Genomic DNA, 19808 nt, shown 5'->3' with positions numbered 1-19808 from the left:
AAGCAGGGGCCCCGAGGGCAGTCTGAAGGTTGGAAAGCCTCGTAGAACCTAGCACACAAATGTCAGCTCTGCCTAAGGAGCCCCCAAAGCCAGACCCACTCTTTTCAGGTGCCTGCAATAAACCTTCCTTGTAACTTCCTTACATTTTGTCCCAGTGGTCATCCAGAAGTCCAAGTTCTAAATCAGATCCTAAATCAAGGTACTCACCTAGAGCCTGTGTTTATCATTTTGTGAAATGAGGGTCCCCTTATCCCCTTAGAAATGTTTTAAAAACACAAATTCCTAGGCCCTACTCCCAGGGTTCTGATTTAACAGGTCTGGAATGCAGCCCTTAACACGGACCGAGTTATTCTGGTGTACAGTGTAGGAACCTCTGCGGAAAGGACCTGCCCTCAACTGTGCTGTTCAACGCGTGTGTGAGCAAAATGTGTCAGGCCAACCGATGCCATACTCTTGAAGAAAAGACTTTTCCCCGAGGCTGCCCTCTTTTTGTTTCCCAATCCATAATCAGCTGTGTTGAAAAGTGTAGGGGGTGTGAGCATCACAAGGTTTGGAGTTAGACCACCTGAGTTTAGATCTGGCTCTGCCTACTTCACACCTGTGGAACCTCTCAGGTTACGGAACCTCTTGGAGCCTCAGTTTTCTCCAACCTAGGGTAAGCTCTTAGTGTTTGCTTTTTTTTTTTTTTTTTTTTAATTTAAGCCCAAACCAGCTCTGGCTACTGCTAATGTAGGGTCATCTTCTACAATCCCTGGAAGAAATAAGGGCCTTCCAAACTGTAATGTTAAGCAAGCCCTCCCTCCTCACAGATTCCAAGGAGACTGGGCATGGAGGAGAACAGTCTCGGGCTTCCCCAGTCAAAGGAAAAGTATAAAGTACACTCTGTACCACCTGCAGCCTCATCATGTCAGAAATACTCCAAGAAGAGAGACCGGATGAGTCGCTCCGTTTATCCCAACTGTGATAACAGTGGAGGCAATGATAAACCACTGGGTCGTTGCAAGGACACAGACCCCATCTAGTAGGGCCAGGGGAAGGTTTTTGCAATACTTTGAGGGATATGAAGTGATCTCTTACATCGAAATTTCCTGTATACAAGAAACACAAGCCATTGCGGATTCAGATTGTACTCCTGCCCCCAGGTATGTGTGGAAGTTCAATCTGGCTGCCTTTATTCATTTACTGGTAGAACATGTGCATCGCACAGGCTGCATAATCCTTCCTTTCAGGATTGCAGAAGCCACTGACCAAGGCCTAGAGCCAAGGTGCTCGGGAGGAATGCAATGTAAACCCCATCTGTAATTTAAAAATTTTTAGTAGCCTCATATGCAAAGGGGAAAAAAAAGCAGGTGAAATTCATTTTAATAGTGTTTTATTTATTTAATAATGTTTAATAATGTTGTATTCATTTTAATAATGTTTAATAATGTTTTATTTATTTAAATGCATTGATTCCCCAAAATTGGGATTTCAATATCATCAGTACTTTAAAGTGAGATATTTTATGTTCTTTTTTTTTCTTTTTTGTACCCAGTCTTTGAAATCCAGTGTGTTTTATGTGGAAAGCACATCTCGATTTAGACTAGACACGATTCAAGTGCTCAATAGCTACAAGGGGTTAGTAGCTATCTGTTTGGACCTGGGCAGGTCTAGAGGACTCAGACAGCCTCTTAAGATAGGATAGGCTGAAAAGAATTGCTTACCTTTAATTCTTATGATAACCTGAGACACGTACACTCCTCCTAACCGGGCCTCTGTAATCCTAGTGTTTCCCCTGGGATCTCGAGGTTTACAGCTAGATATTCCCAGAATGTGCCAGATTGGTCTGCGTTGATGCATTCACATATCCACTGATTCCTGTATTTGTGTATTCATCAGACTTTTGTCAGGCATTCATCAGTGTTTACTCCAACCTCACCCTGATTTTTCTTGACCTCAGGCCCCCTCCTCCTCTTCCACTGCAGACTCTAACCCTGACTCAGTTTTTCCTACCTTGAGTCCTCCCATGCCCAAAGTCAATGAGCCATCCCAAAGCCTAGAAGCTCACTGGCACCACCTCCTCAGTGGCCCCATTCCCACTTCTGACACCCTTGCAGTATCATGGCCAAGTACTGCTCATAAGTTCAGACCCGCACCCCAGCGGATCACCTCATGGCTTTCTGCCTCTCCCACTCACTTCTGCTTCAGCTGTTAACTCCGTCAAACCCTGGCATTCTCTCTTCTGTCCTCACACTTCCCCTCAGTCACCATTTCTTTTTCTATCCAATATGGAATCCCCATGAACCATCTTTTATCACTCTTGCCAATACTGACTCCCCTGCCCACTGCTCTTAAATGACACCTGTTGAGGTCAGTGAAACCATTCTCCTTCCTGGCTCTGACATCTGGACTGCTGAGCACTGGAGAGTAAAATTACCAACCCCTTGGACTGGAGCTGTTAGTGTTCTGGTCTCCAGCCTCACACTTCAGCCCTCAACCCTCCCCAGCCATCCTTTGTTCTTAATTAGCTTTCTCTCCCATTTCCGTGATGACCATTCTTCTCTAACTTGTTGTCCTATCATCTCCCTTCTTGTTCTCTAGAGATCATCTCCCTGTCAACTTTAGAGAAAAAAAAAAATAGAACCACCAAGTGAAAACGCTCTATTCATTATTGCCCACCAATACACTGGCCGGTATCCATAACCACCTTTCTTCCTTCCTTCCCAACACAGTGGCTGACTACTCCACTATGCTTGGGATCCCTTCTTCCTGCCTTCTCAGAGATTATGCTCCTTCTGCTCACCCCTCTCCTTTTCTTTCCTGACTCCTTCCCATCAGCATTTAAACATGCTTCCGATCTCTCCTATAGGAAACTTTCTCTCAGCTGAAGGCCCCCTCCAGCCATCCTTCCATCTCCCCACATCTCCCTTACAGCCAAGCTTCTTGACTTGTCTTCTCCTGATATCCATTCTTCCTTACTTTTCATTCATCTTCATTCCACTGAAATATAGCGTCTACCCTCATCACTCCACTGAAACTCCCCACCAAAATTCCCAGTGCCTTCCTTGTTGCCAGAATGAATGGGCACCTCCAGGCTTTATTATTCCTTGAATGTTCTATAATTTTGCATAACCCCCTCTTCTTGTAAGATTCTCTTCCCTTGGTTTCTGTGATATTCTTGTTTTCCTTCTAACTCTGTAGACAATGACGGTGTTCCTAAGATTTCATCCTTGGTCTCTTTCCTCTTCTTACTTTAAAGCCCCTCTTTGAGAAAATTTCACCCCTCCAGTTGCTTCACATACCATCCACATACCGACAACTCATACATCTATGTTTTTATTCCCTTTCCTGAGCCATAGACTCATAAATCCTTTCGCCTATGGACCTCTTCAGTGGATGTCCCAGAGACAAAGACTCAATCCCCTCAGCTCCTCTGTCCTCTTCTTTCTGAATGGCACAATCGCTATCAAGTTATCCTGGCCTCTGGCTTTTTCTTCTCCCTTTGACATTCATATCTGGTCTGTCGCAAGTCCAAGGGATTTGGCCTTCTCTACGTTTATTCAGGGAGTCCACTTCACCCCGCAGCCACTTTTTTTTTTTAATTTTTTATTTATTTGACAGACAGAGATCACAAGTAGACAGAGAGGCAGGCAGAGAAAGGGGAAAGCAGGCTCCCTGCTAAGCAGAGAGCCCGATGCAGGGCTCGATCCCAGGACCCTGAGATCATGACCTGAGGCTTTAACCCCCTGAGCCACCCAAGCGCCCCCCTGCAGCCACTTCTGACTGATGTTGATCCTCCTCCTGTCCTCAGTCTGCTTTCCACACTGCACAGAGCAGTATTCTACTCTGTGAATCGTGTCTCACTGCTGCTTAAAACCTCTCGGCAAACCCCCACCATCTTCAAAATGCAGGCCAAACTCAGCATGGCAGAGAAGGCCCTCTGTAGCTGGCCCCGCCCACCTCCCTGTCTCATCCTTCAGCCCTTCCCTTCTATCACCACCACCCCCCACCGCCAAGGTAAGGATCCCACTCCAGCAGGCTGCAGGGACTTTGCAGGAGCTTTCTTCCCAGCCCCAAATCCCTCTCCTCCTCCCGTGGATCTGCCCTTCCTTCTGTCTTCACTGCTTACTGCCTAATGGACCTCCGAGTCTCAACTTAGACATTTCTTCCTCAAGGAAGCTTTCCCAAATCCCCAGCACCTACCCACACACACACACACACACCACGGCCCCCAGTCTGGACCGGAAGCTTCCTCTTATTTGCTTCTCTCACGCCCTTGCTCACTCTGGGTCCAACACTGTCACTGGCCCTTTACTCGTCAGTACCCCTCAGCGAACTGCATACTTCATGAGCTTCGCCACTCTGTTCCCGTTGCCTAAGCCAGCCTAGGGCATCCAACACATAGAAGGAGCAAACACATAAATGAAAAAAATTCCTTCTTTCTGGAGAGCTTCAGTTTCATAAGGAAACTGAGCATAGTAAAACCCAAACTTGCAAATGTAGACCCATAATGGGACATTTCTTCCTTTATAATTCTGCAAGTGATTTTCTTTCAAAGCCCCCCCCCCCCGTATTTGAAATTCCACTTGATTTACAACTATCATTTTATTTAAAAAAGCTCTCACAAAAAATGAGATATGATTACATCTAATAATAATGGCATCTCTTTCGTTGGTTGCCCTTCCTCAACCTTGCCTCCTAACGTGGTTTCTGCCAACTTTCTTGGATTCTTTTCTCTCCATTCTTTCCTTGGAGACCTAGAACCTTCATCATCTTATGCTAATGGCAGACCAAATACAATGCAAACTTTTCCCTAAAGGAGCAGATAGGAAATATTTTTGGCTTTGCAGGCTATGGGTCTCAGTAGCAACTTGACTTTGCCACATGGCTACATGAAAGCAACACAGAAATACCTAAATGAGTGATAATGACTGTATTTCAAGAAAACTTTACTTACAAAGCAAGCAATGGGCCAGATTCCGTCCTCAGACTATAGTTTGCCAACTCCTGAAACCTACTCCATGAGCCCAGACCCTTCTGAGCCATGAATGGAAAACAACCTTGTCATGTTAAACCACCAGCAAGGGGGCAGTGTAGAGAGGCTGCATGGGCTCTGCAACCAGACTGACTTTATTTATGTCCCAGTTCTGCCACTTTCTAGCTCTGTGATGTGGGGCCAGTTACTTAACCTGTCTGTGCTCAGTTTCCTCCTCTGTAAAATGGGAATCAAACATAGTATCTCATAATAGCATAATAATAGACAGTTTAAATGTCAATTCTGTTGAACAGTGTCTGCACTTATAAGTGTTGTATAAATGGTACCTTATAGGATAGTCATGGGTCCCTCTGCTGTGTTCCCCACTAGTGGAAGTGTTATAGCAGTGAGACTGACAATAAAAAAGGGAATTTTCCTTCTCTGAGTATTGGGCCATACCTTGCCCAGGGTGATATTCTCTTTGACTTACCGTGCCTCTGCTCCTACCCTGGGACTGTCTCTTTTGACTCATTCTGTGGATTAACTCTTGAGTCAGTTTACCTCCCAACTTTTAAGTGCCTTATGCCTACCTCCCAGTGCTGCAGGAGCTCGTCGCCCAAATTAGTAGTTTAAAAGTACATTTTGATTAGGTGGGACATCACACGCTGGGTATATGGTTTCTGAAATGCTAGCCCCTGGGGCACCTGGGTGGCTCAGTGGGTTAAGTCTCTGCCTTTGGCTCGGGTCGTGATCTCAGGGTCCTGGGATCGAACCTCGCATCAGGCTCTCTGCTCAGCAGGGAGCCTGTTTCCCCTTCTCTCTCTGCCTGCCTCTCTGCCTACTTGTGATCTCTCTGTCAAATAAATAAATAAAACCTTAAAAAAAAAAAGAAATGCTAGCCCCACAAATAACCCCGAAGGATACGTAGAGTCAATAGACTTTTGACAGTGGTAAAATGGCAATTCACTGGAGAAAGAACAGTGTTTTCACCAAATGGTACTGGAACATTCGAACATCCACACGCACAACGAATCTCTACCCATACCTCACGGGGGTACCTTTTATGCCTCATGCAAAACGGATCCTAGAGAAAGCTCTGGAAACAGATGGTGGCGACGGTTATACAATATTGTTAATGTACTTAATGCCACAGACTTGCACATTTTAAAAGGGTTAAAATATAAATTTTATGTTGACATATTTTACCACAATAAAAAAAATTTAATGGATTGTAGACCTAAATGTAAAAGCTAAAATCATAAAACTTCTAGGATAAAATATAGAGAAAATCAACACAACATTGGGTTAGGCAGAATGTTTAGATATGATACCAAAAACATGATCTGTAAGAGAAAAAATTGTAATTTTGATCAATTTTGAAAATTTTTCACTTATGAATTTTGAGGGGCGCTTGGGTGGCTCAGATGCTTAAGCATCTGCCTTCAGTTCAGGTCATGATCTCCCGGTCCTGGGATTGAGCCTTTTGTTGGGCTCCTGGCTCAGCAGGGAGTCTGCTTCTTTGTCTCCCTCTGCCTCTCTCCCCTGCTCATGCTATCTCTGTGTGTGTCTCTCTCTGTCTCAAATGAATAAATTTTTTAAAATTATGATTTTGAAAAATTATCAAAATTATTCAAATTTATAAAAATTGAAATGCATACTCTGAAAGACACTGTTAAGACTAAAAAGCTAGGAGCATCTGGGTGGTTCAGTCGGTTAAGCCTCTGCCTTCAGCTCAGGTCATAGTGTCTGAGTCCTGGGATTGAGCCCCACGCTGGCCCCCTGCTCAGTAGGAAGCCTTCTTCTCCCTCTCCTGCTCCCCATGCTTGTACACTCTCTTTCTCTCTCTCTCTCTCTTTCTCTTTGTCAAATAAATGAATAAATAATAAAGTCTTTTTTTAAAAAAGAATAAGAAGCTAAACCATAGACTGGGAGAAAATATTTGCAAACCACATTTCTGACAAAGCGTTTCTGCCCAGAAATATATCAAGAACTCTCAAAACTCAGTAAGAATATAAACCATCCAGCTTAAAATAGGCAAAACATCTGAACAGTAAGAAAGATAGATGAATGACCAAAAAGCACATGAAAGGATGCTCAATATTACTAGTCACTAGGGAAATGCAGATTAAAACCGCCAGGAAATACCATGACATCAAGAGTTGGCAAGAATGTAGAACAGCTGATGCTACCGTATATTCCTAAGGGGGAATTCAAATTAGCGAAGCTCCTTTGCAATTTGGGTAGCGACATGGCGGTTTCTCACAAGGCAAAACATGTACGCGCTACGTACAGGCAACAATCCCACTTCTAGTATCTACTCAAGAGAAATCTCTGTTCACACAGAAACCGTATAAACCTGATTGTTTATAGCGGCTTTATGCATAATCGCCAAGAAAGGGAAACTATGAAGATCTAAGCAGGTAAGTGGATAGTGTGTGATACATCCTACAATAGAATATTACTCTGAAATATGAGGAACAGGGGCGCCTGGGTGGCTCAGTGGGTTAAAGCCTCTGCCTTCTACTCAGGTCATGATCCGGGCATCCTGGGATTGAGCTCCGCATCGGGTTCTCTGCTCAGCAGGGTGCCTGCTTCCTCCTCTCTCTCTATCTGCCTCTCTGCCTACTTGTGATCTCTGTCTGTCAAATAAATAAATAAATAATCTTTAAAAAAAAAAAAGAAAGAAAGAAATATGAAGGAACAAATTACTGCTTCAGGCAATAACATGGATAAATTTTAAATGCATTTTACTAAGTGAAAGGAGCCAGACACGCCCCCCCCAAAACCTACACCTTGTATGATTTTCATTTATATGACTCCGGAGAACGTGAACCTATAAGGATGGAACAGAAATTTCTAACATTGGGTTAGGCTGGGAAGGGGTTAATCATAAAGGGACAGCATGAGAGAAATATTCAGGTGATGGAACTGTTTGGAGTGGAACCATGGTAGTAAATACATGGCTCTCTGCATTTGTCGAGACCTACAAAACTGTGCTGTACAAAGTGAATGTTGCTGTATGTAAATTAGATAAAATCAACCAGGATATGGGGGGGAGGGATGAAATGTAGGCAGTTACCAGTGAACCTATGTTACAAATGAATCAAATAACCACATTGAAGGGGCTAGGAAGAGCAGACCTAGATAATTAAGGGGGCGGGGAGGGCGGCGGGGGGAGTGTTTTAACTGGATACATAAGATACACACACACACACACACACACACACACACACACACTATATATATAATTACAAACATTGTGTTCCAGTTGGTAAATTTGTTTCCCCTGTTACGGTTTAGCAATTGTGAAATTACTTTATATGTATACTAGAGATGAGCAAATAAGTAAATACATTGTAGAAAATGAGAGCCGGTTTTCTTGAGGAGAAAGAAATGACAAATATGAAAAGGGGGAAGACAGGTGATGGTGCTGAACTGGAATCAGGGGGTACTGGTGTATTCGTGGCTTTGTTTAATATATATACAGATAGACGGGTATGGAAATAAATACAGATGTGTGTCATGTGTGGCTTAGTGTATATGCAGACAGACAGGTGTATTTCCTAGCTCTATCCACTGGGAAGGACTAGAAGCAGTGCTAACCCAACAGTGATGGGCCTGCCAGCACTCAGACCTAGGCTTTCACTCTCCTTGGGAAAGTGTTTGATGCCTGCGGCGCCAGAAGGGAAAAAAGGGATCAAACAAATAAAAATAAAAGGCAGGGCACACGTCAATAGGGCACAGCAGTGACCCTAAATGAGCTCCCATAACCAAAGCTGGAACTTGAATAGCAAAATAATCGTAGCACTGTATTGAATAAAATAAGCCTCCATGATCCCTGTTAAGATAAACAACTGAATAAACAAACAAATAGGGGAGAGGAACCACTCTCTCCCACAAAAGAATTCTAATCAGCAAACATGGGAGGACTGTGGGAAACAGAAAATCACCATTGAAACATCACAGTAATAAGGGTTGAGGCAAGACCTCTGTAAGATCATGAATGCTATAATTATTGGGCAGAATAAATAAATTAAGGTATTGGGCAAAAAGTTTAAGCAGAAATAGGATATTTGCATAAAACACTCCAAAATATGTAATAATTACAAAGGGGAAAACAGTAACTTTATAGTAGATAAATCTGGCAGATACCACCTTGACCAGGACAACGTAATACATATTGACATCATGTGTCCCTGATATGTGCTGAGAAGGGCACATCAGCTCTGGCACCTTTCCCAGTAATCATGACAAAACACCAGACAAACCCAAACTGAGGGACATTCCACAAAACATCTGAGCAGGACTCTTTAGAAGTGCCAAGGTCATAAAAGAAAGGTCATATTTTGGGAGAGATAGAGAAAGACATGGTAACACAAAGTAGGGTCCTGAACTGGATCCCAGGACAAAGAACGGGCATTAGCGAAAGAATGGGTAAAATAGAAATATGATCTGTAGTGGAGTTAATAACATTGCACCAATGTTAATTTCTTACTTTTGATAATTTTGCTATGCAGGATGTAAAGATAAGGGGAAACTGCGTGAGGAGTATACGGGAACCTTATTATTTTTGTGACCCTGCTACAGTCTTAAATATTTCTTTTTTTTTTTTTTAAGATTTTATTTATTTATTTGACAGAGAGAGAGAGAGATCACAAGTAGGCAGAGAGAGGCAGACAGAGAGGGACCGGGGGGGAAGCAGGCTCCCTGCTAAGCAGGGAGCCCGATGTGGGGCTCGATTCTAGGACCCTGAGATCATGACCTGAGCTGAAGGCAGAGGCTTAACCCACTGAGCCACCCAGGTGCCCCTTAAATATTTCAGAATTAAAACTTTAAAAAAATGATACTCTGGGGCACCTGGGTGGCTCAGTCCATTTAGTGTCTGCCTTCAACTCAGGTCATGATCTCAGGATCCTGGGATGGAGCCCCTCAAGGAGCCCACTTCTTCCTCTCTCCACCCCCCAACTCGTGCTCTCTCTCTTGCTCTCAAATAAATAAGTAAAATCTTTAAAAAAATAAAAAGGATACCCCTCAGTAATATACTTTTAAAATAAATTATAAAAAGAAGTTGCAGATACATTTTATGATGTTAAAAAGAAAGAAAACTTTAAAATTATGGTTCTTGAACATTTTTATTTCTCCAGCATACTCTTTGCCCCAAATAAATAAATAATTGCTGTCCACCATCACAAAGAGAAGCTCTGATTAAATCACACTCCTGTTCAAAAATCTTCAGTGGCTTCCTATTGACTTTCCACTACACTGAATCTATCCCTGAAATTGCTCTGGTATCTGTTGCCTCCCTTTCCCCTGCTACTTCCTGCACCCTATACTCCTCCAAACTCACCTGGGACTCCGCCACTTCCTTTATTCTGCATTCCTGGAAATGCCTCTGGCCAGGACACTACGTGCCCAGAGCCCACGAATGCTCCCCTGAAGAAACCTCACCTTCCCTTGAACTCAGTCTCCCTCATGACCCTAAACAATTTCCAGTAACTGCCTGCATGCCTCTGCCCAGTGGCTGGCTATTTATGGTGCTGTCCTCCAAATTTTCTAAGTCTCTCTTTGTGCGTGAGACCACATGGTGCTGTCCAGACAGAACACCTAGAGTTTAGACCAGGACCAACATACTCTCCAGTCCCCTTTTTTCTCCTTTAAGGATACTTCCGTGTCCTCTGCACCAGCATGGGAGTATACCAGACGCCCAAAGAGTCTCCAGGACTCATGCTTACCAATTCATCCTAGAAGCCGAGCACTCCCCCTGGTCTGCTTGGTTGTTTCTTTCAAGGAAACACATGATACTAAACCACGGGAGAATGGTGTTGCCATGCTGATTTAGGGTGACCCAGCTTTGTTTTATGAATGGCAGCTCTGCCAAAAATGTTTGCGCATGACCCTTACACTCTAGGGGTGGCTGTGCCAATTTCTATCTTGTATGATACTTGCCCTAAAAGGTCCATGCCATAATGATGTCTGTACCCCCTCCCCACAGTGGTTGCCTACCTCAGTGTCTCATACATAATAGATGCTCCATAAATATCTTACAGAACAAATACCTGAAGGAATGAGTAACATCTCAGATATACATGTTTCTTTTGGTCCAAGATTCTAACTATGGCCTCCCTAAACAAATTCCTAGATTGTCGTCATTCTTCCGAGAGGCGAAGAGGGATTTCCAACGTCCCCCAGCCCTCCAGTCACTGACCTGACTGTTGATGTGCTGAAAGCTTATCAAGAAGGAACAAACACGCCTCCAGATTCTCTTGAGAGTAAACTGCAAGTGAACTTCAACTCCAAGGCATGTGAAAACAGCCCAGCATGTGAGTGATGGTTGAGTGGTTTCAAGTTAGGCAGCCCGGTAATTTGGATTGAACAGTGCTTTGGCTGCAACAGATTGTGGTGATAGAACATATGTTTCCCGGGCTTTGCTTTTGATCTTCTGCTCCAAGGTTGAGGACACTCTCCCGAGGGGGAAAGAAAAAAGGAAAGAGAACTGGGTGGAGGAAAATGGACTTCACCCATCATTGAAGTATTTCGTACCTGAAGCACAGCCACCTTGAGAGAAGAACATGGTGGCCGCTCTTCACAGTCACCTGACCAAGGGCCTTGGGCTTGCTCCTGCCTCGGAGGGAAATACACCACCACGGAGAGGCCCGCCCACAGCACCTGCACACTCACAGCCAAGCCTGGGCTCGGCCCCCGTGGACATATGAGAAAAGAGGGCCTGCCAGAGCCACCAAGAGGGTGGGAGGCTGGCTGTTGTTGCCAGGTCCACCCGCGTGGATCACAATGACTGCATGAGGTCATGGAATGTTGAAGAGGTGACATGAAAGCGGCTCCTGAGTCACAAAGTCGCAGGCAGATGGGCATCCTTTCGACGGGGCTCCCAGGAATCGAGCTGTACCACTTTCCCTGATGTTCCGGGGAGGCAGCGACTTCTCCCAGACAGAGTTGGGGTCCACTCCATGCCTGTCCTGTTCCCACCACAGCCCACTGTCTCCAGGGCTTGCTGGAAAGATAACTCCAGGCCCCCCTGGGATTTATCTGTGTGAGAGGCAGGGTGCACAGACTTTGAGACAGAAGTGAGTGGACAGGTGTGCTTCTTAGGGGAGCAGCAGAGAGGTGGCAAGAAGCTGACAGCAGCCCCCAGGAGGGCCCCGGAACCATGGACAATGATGAGCCTCTTGAGCCTGAGACACAAGGTGAACAGGCATCCTATCTCTCACCTCTCGGGCCCTTCTGGGCTGTCTCAGTGTAATACCCAGGGATCACATGGACCCCGAAGCCCCCTCCCCACCTCACGTGGGACCTCTCCTCTAGAAGCGGGATGGGTGTCACAGTGACTTGGCTTCAGGGCTTCTCAAACAGGGAGTGAGAGAGCTGGATATGATGATCTGCTGGAATTGGCTTGTCCTAGCTCTGGCTGATTTTCTTTTTCCTTTTGTGAAAGAATGAGTAGAATACAAATACGATCTGTAGTGGAGATAATCAGCCATGTCGGGAATATTTACACCACCCAAACTGGCTTATACTACAAATCAGGATTACTCCCCCCCCCCACCCACCCCCGAGAGCCAGTTAAACATCTACTAGCGTTCTACGCATTGGATGGAATTCTCAAATTGTAGGACTAATGAGGATATTAAGACTCAGAAAGTCATCACTTTTTGATGGCTGAGTTTGATGGCTAAGCCGCTGTATGTCTTCCAACTGCTGGGCTATGGCTCCGTCCACCCCCTATCATGTGGGCCTTGTCTTACCCTCTTGGAAATAAACACTGGAGCTTGGGTTTATGGATAAGGACTAAGAAAACACAGACCTGCATGGACTCATTAGGAACCCACTATCTTAGAACCTAGGGGGTTAAAACTTGGGACCACCGCCACAAATGCTCAGCCCACCCAAAGAGTAGATTGGTCAAGTTCTAATGGGCTCCTGGTGGCAGAGCATGGCTCCCCCAAACATTGCATCCCACAGAGGTGGGATGACTAGCTCTGGACCCTTGTGTGAGGTTTTCAGGAACCTATGCTGATCCCAGATCAGTGGTCCAATGACAGAAAACCCATGTCCAGCGAGTGTAAGGACTGGTGGGAGAAAAGCGAAGGGCATAGATACATACTCATCGTAATTAATTTCAATCCCAGCAAGATTTCGCAAGTCCTTCCTTCTTCATGGTCCTAACATGTTGGATTCGAAGGGAGAGCAGCTAGGTCGAGTTTTTTTAGGAATCAAGTTATCCTTCTTTCTCCTTGGGACTGTTCCTGTAGCACCTCATTTGACATTTGACCCCAGCCGCCTGTCCTGTCCTGCCCTGCCCTGCCCTGTCCTGCCCCGCCCGGGCCTTCCACAGCATGGTTTGTGCCTGCCAATATGAAGCCTAGGCATCGGCACACATCCTCTCCCGGGAAGAATGAGGCAGACCCTGAACTCCACCCAACCCAATGAGAAGGAAAAGAATGAGCAAGGACCCAGTCTCCCAGACCCGCCCAACGCAGGGAACCGGGCAGGAGCGGGGCGGGTGGTCAACACAAGACCTTGCAGGCCATCAGGGGGCAGCACTGGGTCTGGGAGGGGCAGCTCGTGGAACGGCCCCCTGCCGGGACTGAGGGCACACTGCAGTTCCTCGGCAGGCCGCCCACCCCGCTGAGACTGGGGCATCAGAGGCTGTGGCCAGGACCGGCTGGCAGAGCAAGGGAGCGCAGGTCGGGCTCCACGTGAAAGGCCCACGGCTTTCATTCCTAGCATCAGGAGACGAGTTTTTCTTCCAGATGAACCCGAAACAGAGCCAGTGCCACAGAACAGCGATGAAACCCTTTACTGTGAGGCTGAGGCGTCCGTGGCTGTGGATAAAGACAAGGCCACCCGGGAGAGCTCAGAAACAGACCTGGAGATCGAAGGTGAGAGCGGGCCCTGGGTGGGCGGGTGGTGCCGCGCCCCCTTCCGCAGGAGCTGGAGGCTCTGCTCTCCCGGGCGGGCCGTCCTGCACAAGGAATGGGGCGGCAGCCTGGGAGTCCTCCTCGAGGCCAGCCCGGTGCCGCAGCTGTAGCTGCCCTGTGCTCGTGGCCTCCCCGGGGAGCAGAGCAGTCACATCAGCTTCTTGGAAGCCAAACCCATACACGAATGGGGATTTCTGGCTTTCTCAAGGTTTCCGCACATGGCACCTTCTGTCATCTTGGCTAGCGTCCCAGGACATAGTCTTATTAACCGCCTTTTAAAGAGGAGGAAACTGAGGCTTACGGAGATTGTGGAGTTGCCCAAGGCCACGGAGAGTGGCTACCATTCACAGATCCCCTGTTCACCCCACCCTGCTGACCTGCTTTCCTGCTCCGTGTTGCCGGGGTGTGGGCCGGAGTGTCTGTGGTCCATCTTGCCTCCTGGTGGCTTTCCTCTCTACTCACATTCAAGGTCTCGGTTCTCCTACTTGAGAGTTCGCCCTGGACAGAGCGAGTGTGCCTGGGAGGGGGGCGGACGGGGACCAAGGGAGCTCTCTGAGCCACAGCAAGGACTGTTATCGCAAACAATGCCTTTACCTTCTTCCTCTCTGTTTCCCCAAGCAGGGAAGTGCCCAGAACCCCTGTGTAGCAAGGTGAGCATAGTGCTCACCCCACTGATGGGCTGGCCTGGGACTTCCAGCCCAGGAGCCTTCCTCTCCTGTGCTCTGGCCTCCGGGTCGGCTAGTTCATAAACCTCCCCACCCATGATCAACACACAGCTTCCCATCCACGCACGCCTCCTTCCTGACCCCAACCCCACCCCACGTCTTGTTGCTCTTTTTCTGACTTCTTTCCGTGTCAAGACGTACTGATCAGCATTTTCCACGCTAACGTACTGATGTTTTCAACGTGGAATTTTACCTGCTGGAGGGGGTGGCAGATAGAAACTGGACGTTTTCTCCCATTTTCCTGCTTTCACCCCATTCCTCCCCCACCCCTCAACTCCCCACAAGAGATAACACTGTTGCAAGCTGCCTCCGAAATACAGTGGTAGTCGGTGCCTGACTGGCCCAGTCCATTCAGCGTCTGCCTCCAGCTCAGGTCATGATCTCGGGGTCCTGGGATCGAGCCCTAAATCGGGCCCCCCATTCAGCAGGGTGTCTGCTTCTCCCTCTCCCTCGGCTGCTCCCCTAGCTCATGCTCTCTCTCGCTCTGTCTCTCAAATAAATAAATAACATCTTTTTAAAAAATCAGATGAGGGTGCCTGAGTGGCTCAGTGGGCTAAAGCCTCTGCCTCCGGTTCAGGTCATGATCCCAGGGTCCTGGGAGGGAGCCCCTTGTCTGTCTCTCTGCTCAGCAGGGAGCCTGCTTCCTCCTCTCTCTCTGCCTGCCTTTCTGCCTACTTGTGATCTCTGTCTGTCAAATAAATAAAATCTTTTTAAAAATAAATAAATAAATAAATAATAAAAAAATTTAAAAATTCAAATGAAGGGGCGCCTGGGTGGCTCAGTGGGTTAAAGCCTCTGCCTTCAGCTCGGGTCATGATCCCAGGGTCCTGGGATCGAGCCCCACATCAGGCTCTCTGCTCCGCGGGAAGCCTGCTTTCTCCTCTCTCTCTGCCTGCTTGTGATCTCTGTCTGTCAAATAAATAAATAAAATCTTAAAAAAAAAAAATCAAATGAAATCCCACCCTAGTGACTACAGCTGGAAAGGGTCAGCAGAACGAAACAGAGCAGAATTAGTGCCAAGGACAAAGGTGGGTCTTACCGACCCTGCCGTGGCAGACAGACATCTCCAATGGCAACTGTGCTGTGCTGGTACAGAAACCCAGGGCCCAGCTGCTCCAGCTTCTCGAGTCCCTGCCGCGGGGACTGAGGTGCTGGGAACAGGGCCGGGAGGGCTTCTGGGCAGGCCTGAGACACGAGCCCGGGTGCAATAGCAAGCTGGCAACAAAGTCACAGAGGAGGGAGAGAAGGCAGGACTAGTTGTCACCTGCCACATGCCATTTGTCCTATGCCACAGTGGTTGTCACTCGGAGGCGATTTTGTACCCCAGGGGACATCTGGCAAATGGGGCCAGGGCGGGGGTGGGGGGGGCAGAGGATGCTACGGGCGTCTCACTGGCAGAGGCCAGGAATCCTGCTAAATATCCTTCAAGGCACACGACAGCTCCTCGCACCCGAGAATTAGCCGACTCCGTTCTCTCGGTGGTGCGGAGTTTGAGACTCTGCTCTCCAGCCATCCTAAGGAGAAGGCCAGTTAGGAGCTGTGCCTGCAAAGTCAACTTCCTTGTAGGGCTGTCCTTTCACCGACAAAGCTCTCATTGTCTGCCCCAGAAACGTCCGGGGTGGGTTGGCCAAAGGCCCTGGCATCCGAAGGAAAAACAGACACAGGCTTTAGACCCCAGCGGGCCGTGGGAAGCGATAGAAGGGGCTCATTTGATGAGGGGGCAGCTGCGAGGTCATATGGAACCCAAGGAGGCCCACTGCCCGTCAACCACAAGCCAGGCCGGTCTAAAGCCCAAGGAATAAAGGCCCCAAGTGGTTGGAATGGAAAGATAAATCCCCGTATTCTTTCAGCAGCTCTGATCAGCCCTGTGTGATTCAGGGCTAGATTTGTCCTTGGTAAAGGAGTCATGACTGTCCTTTTTGGGAGGAAAAATGACATGCAAGTCTCCGAAAGAGGAAAGCCCCTCAAATACAAGTTTGTTCTTTCCAGCTGATTTGGGGTGGGGGGGGGGTCTCTCCGTCTTGCACTGATTGATCACCTTGAGACACCCACTCAGTCCTGCTTGGGGATTTTAAAGTTGGAACCTCTTGAAATTTTTAGTAAAGCTTCCCTTGTGGCTCTCATTTCAACAGTGGTCTTGAAAGGAAAACTGAATGAAGGCTGCCCGTTTCACAAATGAGCTTCTTGTCTGTTTGGCCTTTCAGAGCTGTCCCACAGTGGGCAAGGGAGCTGGGCCTTTGTGCATCCTTGATAATCAGTCCCGGAGGCGGGCAACCCGGGAAGGTGGGCGTGGGCGCACTTCTTTTCCTAGGAAAGCTTGGGGCCTAGAACCAGGGGCACGTCTATCTGGGGCTTTCTGAAGTTCGGGTCTCCCTCTCCCACCTCTGGCTGCCTTCCCGATTGGAGCCGCCCTCCTGCGCACACACCCACAGGGACATCCTCAGGCAGAGTGGACACCAGGCAGAAGCACACCTGGCCCCGGGGTTAGAGGGGAATAAGGCAAAGAGAGGAGAGAATCCTCATTTCATTCATTTGCATCTTTTTGTGCAGATACGGAGAAATTTTTCACCACCGGACAAAGGGAGCTCTACCTGGAGGCCTGCAAACTGATGGGCGTAGTGCCTGTCTCCTACTTTCTCCGGAACATGGAGGAGTCCTACATGAACCTCAACCACCATGGGCTGGGCCCCAACGGTACCAAGGCTATTGCTATAGCCTTGGTGGTGAGCATGCCAATGGGGGCACGTGGAGACTGGTAGAGGTGGGGGTTGATGGAGTGGGGGGCCCAAGACTCAGAGAGATCCTCCAGGGGACGCTAGATTGCGAGCTTTATGCCCATCCTACCCCTGGCTTGACTGCCAGTTGATTTACCTCACAGACATGTATGCCCCATTAGCTCCTGGGAAGGGGGCTACTAGGGACCGTGGCCTTGGAAGCCTATGATCTTTCTGATTCAGGAAGCAAAGGCAATAGCCCTGGGTAAGTGGCCGGGCTGGGCACTCATGCAAGTGCATAACACGAAATGTCAGACTGGGTCTCAATTCCAAAGCTCACCTTTGCTGTAAGTAGGTTCACTACTGAGCTATTCTATTCAGTGTTTGCCTTTTGCAACATTATAATTCTTAAAAGATCACACTGTAGAGTAGATCATGTTTCCCCACAGGAATAACTCTCTCTCTCTCTCTCTCTCTCTCTCTCTCCCTCTCTATCGGCTTGGCATGAGCAACCAAGGACTTGACCTTGAATTCATCCTGGCTTTATATAATTATAATTGATTGTATACAAACCACCTTGCATCCCAGAAAAACAGAACACATGACGACTGTAGGTCAGCACAACACTGTTCGTTTAAGACGGTAAAGGGAGAGTTTGATTAAAAAAAAAAAAAAGCACTCACTCATTTTGGGAAATAGAACAGCATTTACATTTAGCACGTGTCCATTAAGAGGCTACATGAAATGTGAGATTGTGCTGCTTTCTGGGGGGGTAGGCAAGAGGGGAAGAGCAGAGAAGGAACAAAGCCGTCTCGAAATTTATTGAGTGTTGAAAGACTGATTAATGGGGTGTTAGGAATGCACCATTACCTCATGAGTTTCATGGGGGAGAAACAGATAATAATGCAATTCTCTCGGGACTTGGGCCACTTTTCTCTTAGTAACAACAGTTTCCATTGGGGGGGAGTCTTCTGTTCTCTGAGTCTCTGTGTCACTAATTTGACAGTTAATCACTGTGACATGTCGGCGGACTGAACTGGTATTTATCTTTCGTACTGTTCAACTTTGCACATGTTGCGTTTTCCTGGCTTAGCTTAAAAGCACCCTGACAGCAGTGGTGGTGTTTCATGGGTCTCGTCCCTCCCTCCCCGGCCCGCCTCCGTGCCCTTGGACTTGGTGGGGTGCAGGGTTGTTCCCTGCTCTCTCGTGCTTGTTTCCCCAGCAGTGGGCACAAAGAGTAACCAGTGGCTACTGGCCTGGGTGAGATGAATGTGGATAAGCCTTGGGTGGGGGGCTGTCTGCTGCCACCCACACCATGCTGCACCGGGACCCCCGAGGTGCGGAAGGGAAGAATAGGAAACAGTGGTGCTTAGAGCGGACCCCTGGCCCTCCGGCTGCGAGTCACTTTCTCTGACCTTGCTGCCTGTGGGCATGCCGACTGGCTTGGATGGAGATATTTAAGACTGAAGTCCAGGTCCTTCCAAGCAGCCCTGGGGCCATGTTCTGACTAAAGAAACGTGTCCGATAAGCCAGAGCCTGAGCAAGACCTCTGGAGGAAGCAGGCCCAGTAGACGCCTTCGGTTTCAGTACCCGGTTTAAATGCATCAATTTCTCCCTAATCTTAGAGTAGGTCACAGCTTGTCTCCTCCAGGCTAAATAGCTACACTCTGTTTAGCTCATCCCCGTGCCCCGCATTTTCCAGGGACTTCATCGTTTTAGTAACTCCTTTCTAAATTCCCCTGCAGAGCCCCCTTTGGTGGAGGTGCCCAGAATAAGCATACCGTCCCCGCACACCTCGGCAGGATGGCTCGTCCCCGGGCGTCCTCCTGCTCCTGTCCATTTTCCAGAAGTGCTAGCCTGCAGCTCTGTGCCCTCCGAAAAGGCTGGGATGTTAAGGGAAAGGACAGGCTCTGGGCACGGGCAGGGAACTGATCGGGTCACGGACTCCCTCTGTCTTTCTCCCCCTCCTCTTGTGGCGGCCGAAGTCCAACACCAGTGTGGTCACTTTGGAGCTGGCAGACAACTGTCTCATGGAGGAGGGCCTCCTGAGCCTGGTGGAGATGCTGCAAGAGAATTACTACCTGCAGGAGATGGTACTGTGGCCCCTTTGCTGGCTCCCACCCTCCTCACCCGGGCTCTTGACCCCACCTGGGATGAGCCAGAGACCCCCACCCTGGCCCCGGCCAGCCTCCAGCTTCCTCCTTCCCCTCTCCTCCAGAGGTGACTTCTCAGAGGAGGGCCATGCATCAGAGGCTGGCCGGGGGGTTGTGTTCCCCTTGGCCCAAGGAAACTCTCAGAAACCAGTTCTGCCTGGACCTTGTAAGCCCTTCCACAGAGTGGCTTTAAAGTGAACTTAGAGAAAATAAAGGCATGAAATACTTTCATCAAACACAATGTGTCTGGAGACAGATGATGGCGAGGGTTGCATAAGCATGTGAGCATACTTCAGACCACTGCACAGTACCCTTAGGAATAGTTA

At 48.0% G+C, this 19808-nt stretch overlaps 1 protein-coding gene across 1 annotated transcript in view; it reads left to right on the top strand.

The window, feature by feature from the left end:
• LRRC74A (leucine rich repeat containing 74A) overlaps positions 1–19808 on the top strand; it is a 44389-nt gene that overhangs the window by 1950 nt on the left and 22631 nt on the right. Inside the window, 4 exon segments of the mRNA XM_046009624.1 lie at positions 11094–12156; positions 13723–13851; positions 17166–17338; positions 19315–19422. Coding sequence (XP_045865580.1) covers positions 12120–12156; positions 13723–13851; positions 17166–17338; positions 19315–19422 — 447 coding nt within the window. The 5' untranslated portion in view covers positions 11094–12119.

Source organism: Meles meles, chromosome 6 (assembly GCF_922984935.1).
Source record: "Meles meles chromosome 6, mMelMel3.1 paternal haplotype, whole genome shotgun sequence".
In the NCBI taxonomy this organism is placed as follows: Eukaryota; Metazoa; Chordata; class Mammalia; order Carnivora; family Mustelidae; genus Meles; species Meles meles.
This window is presented reverse-complemented; position numbering and strand designations above follow the sequence as displayed.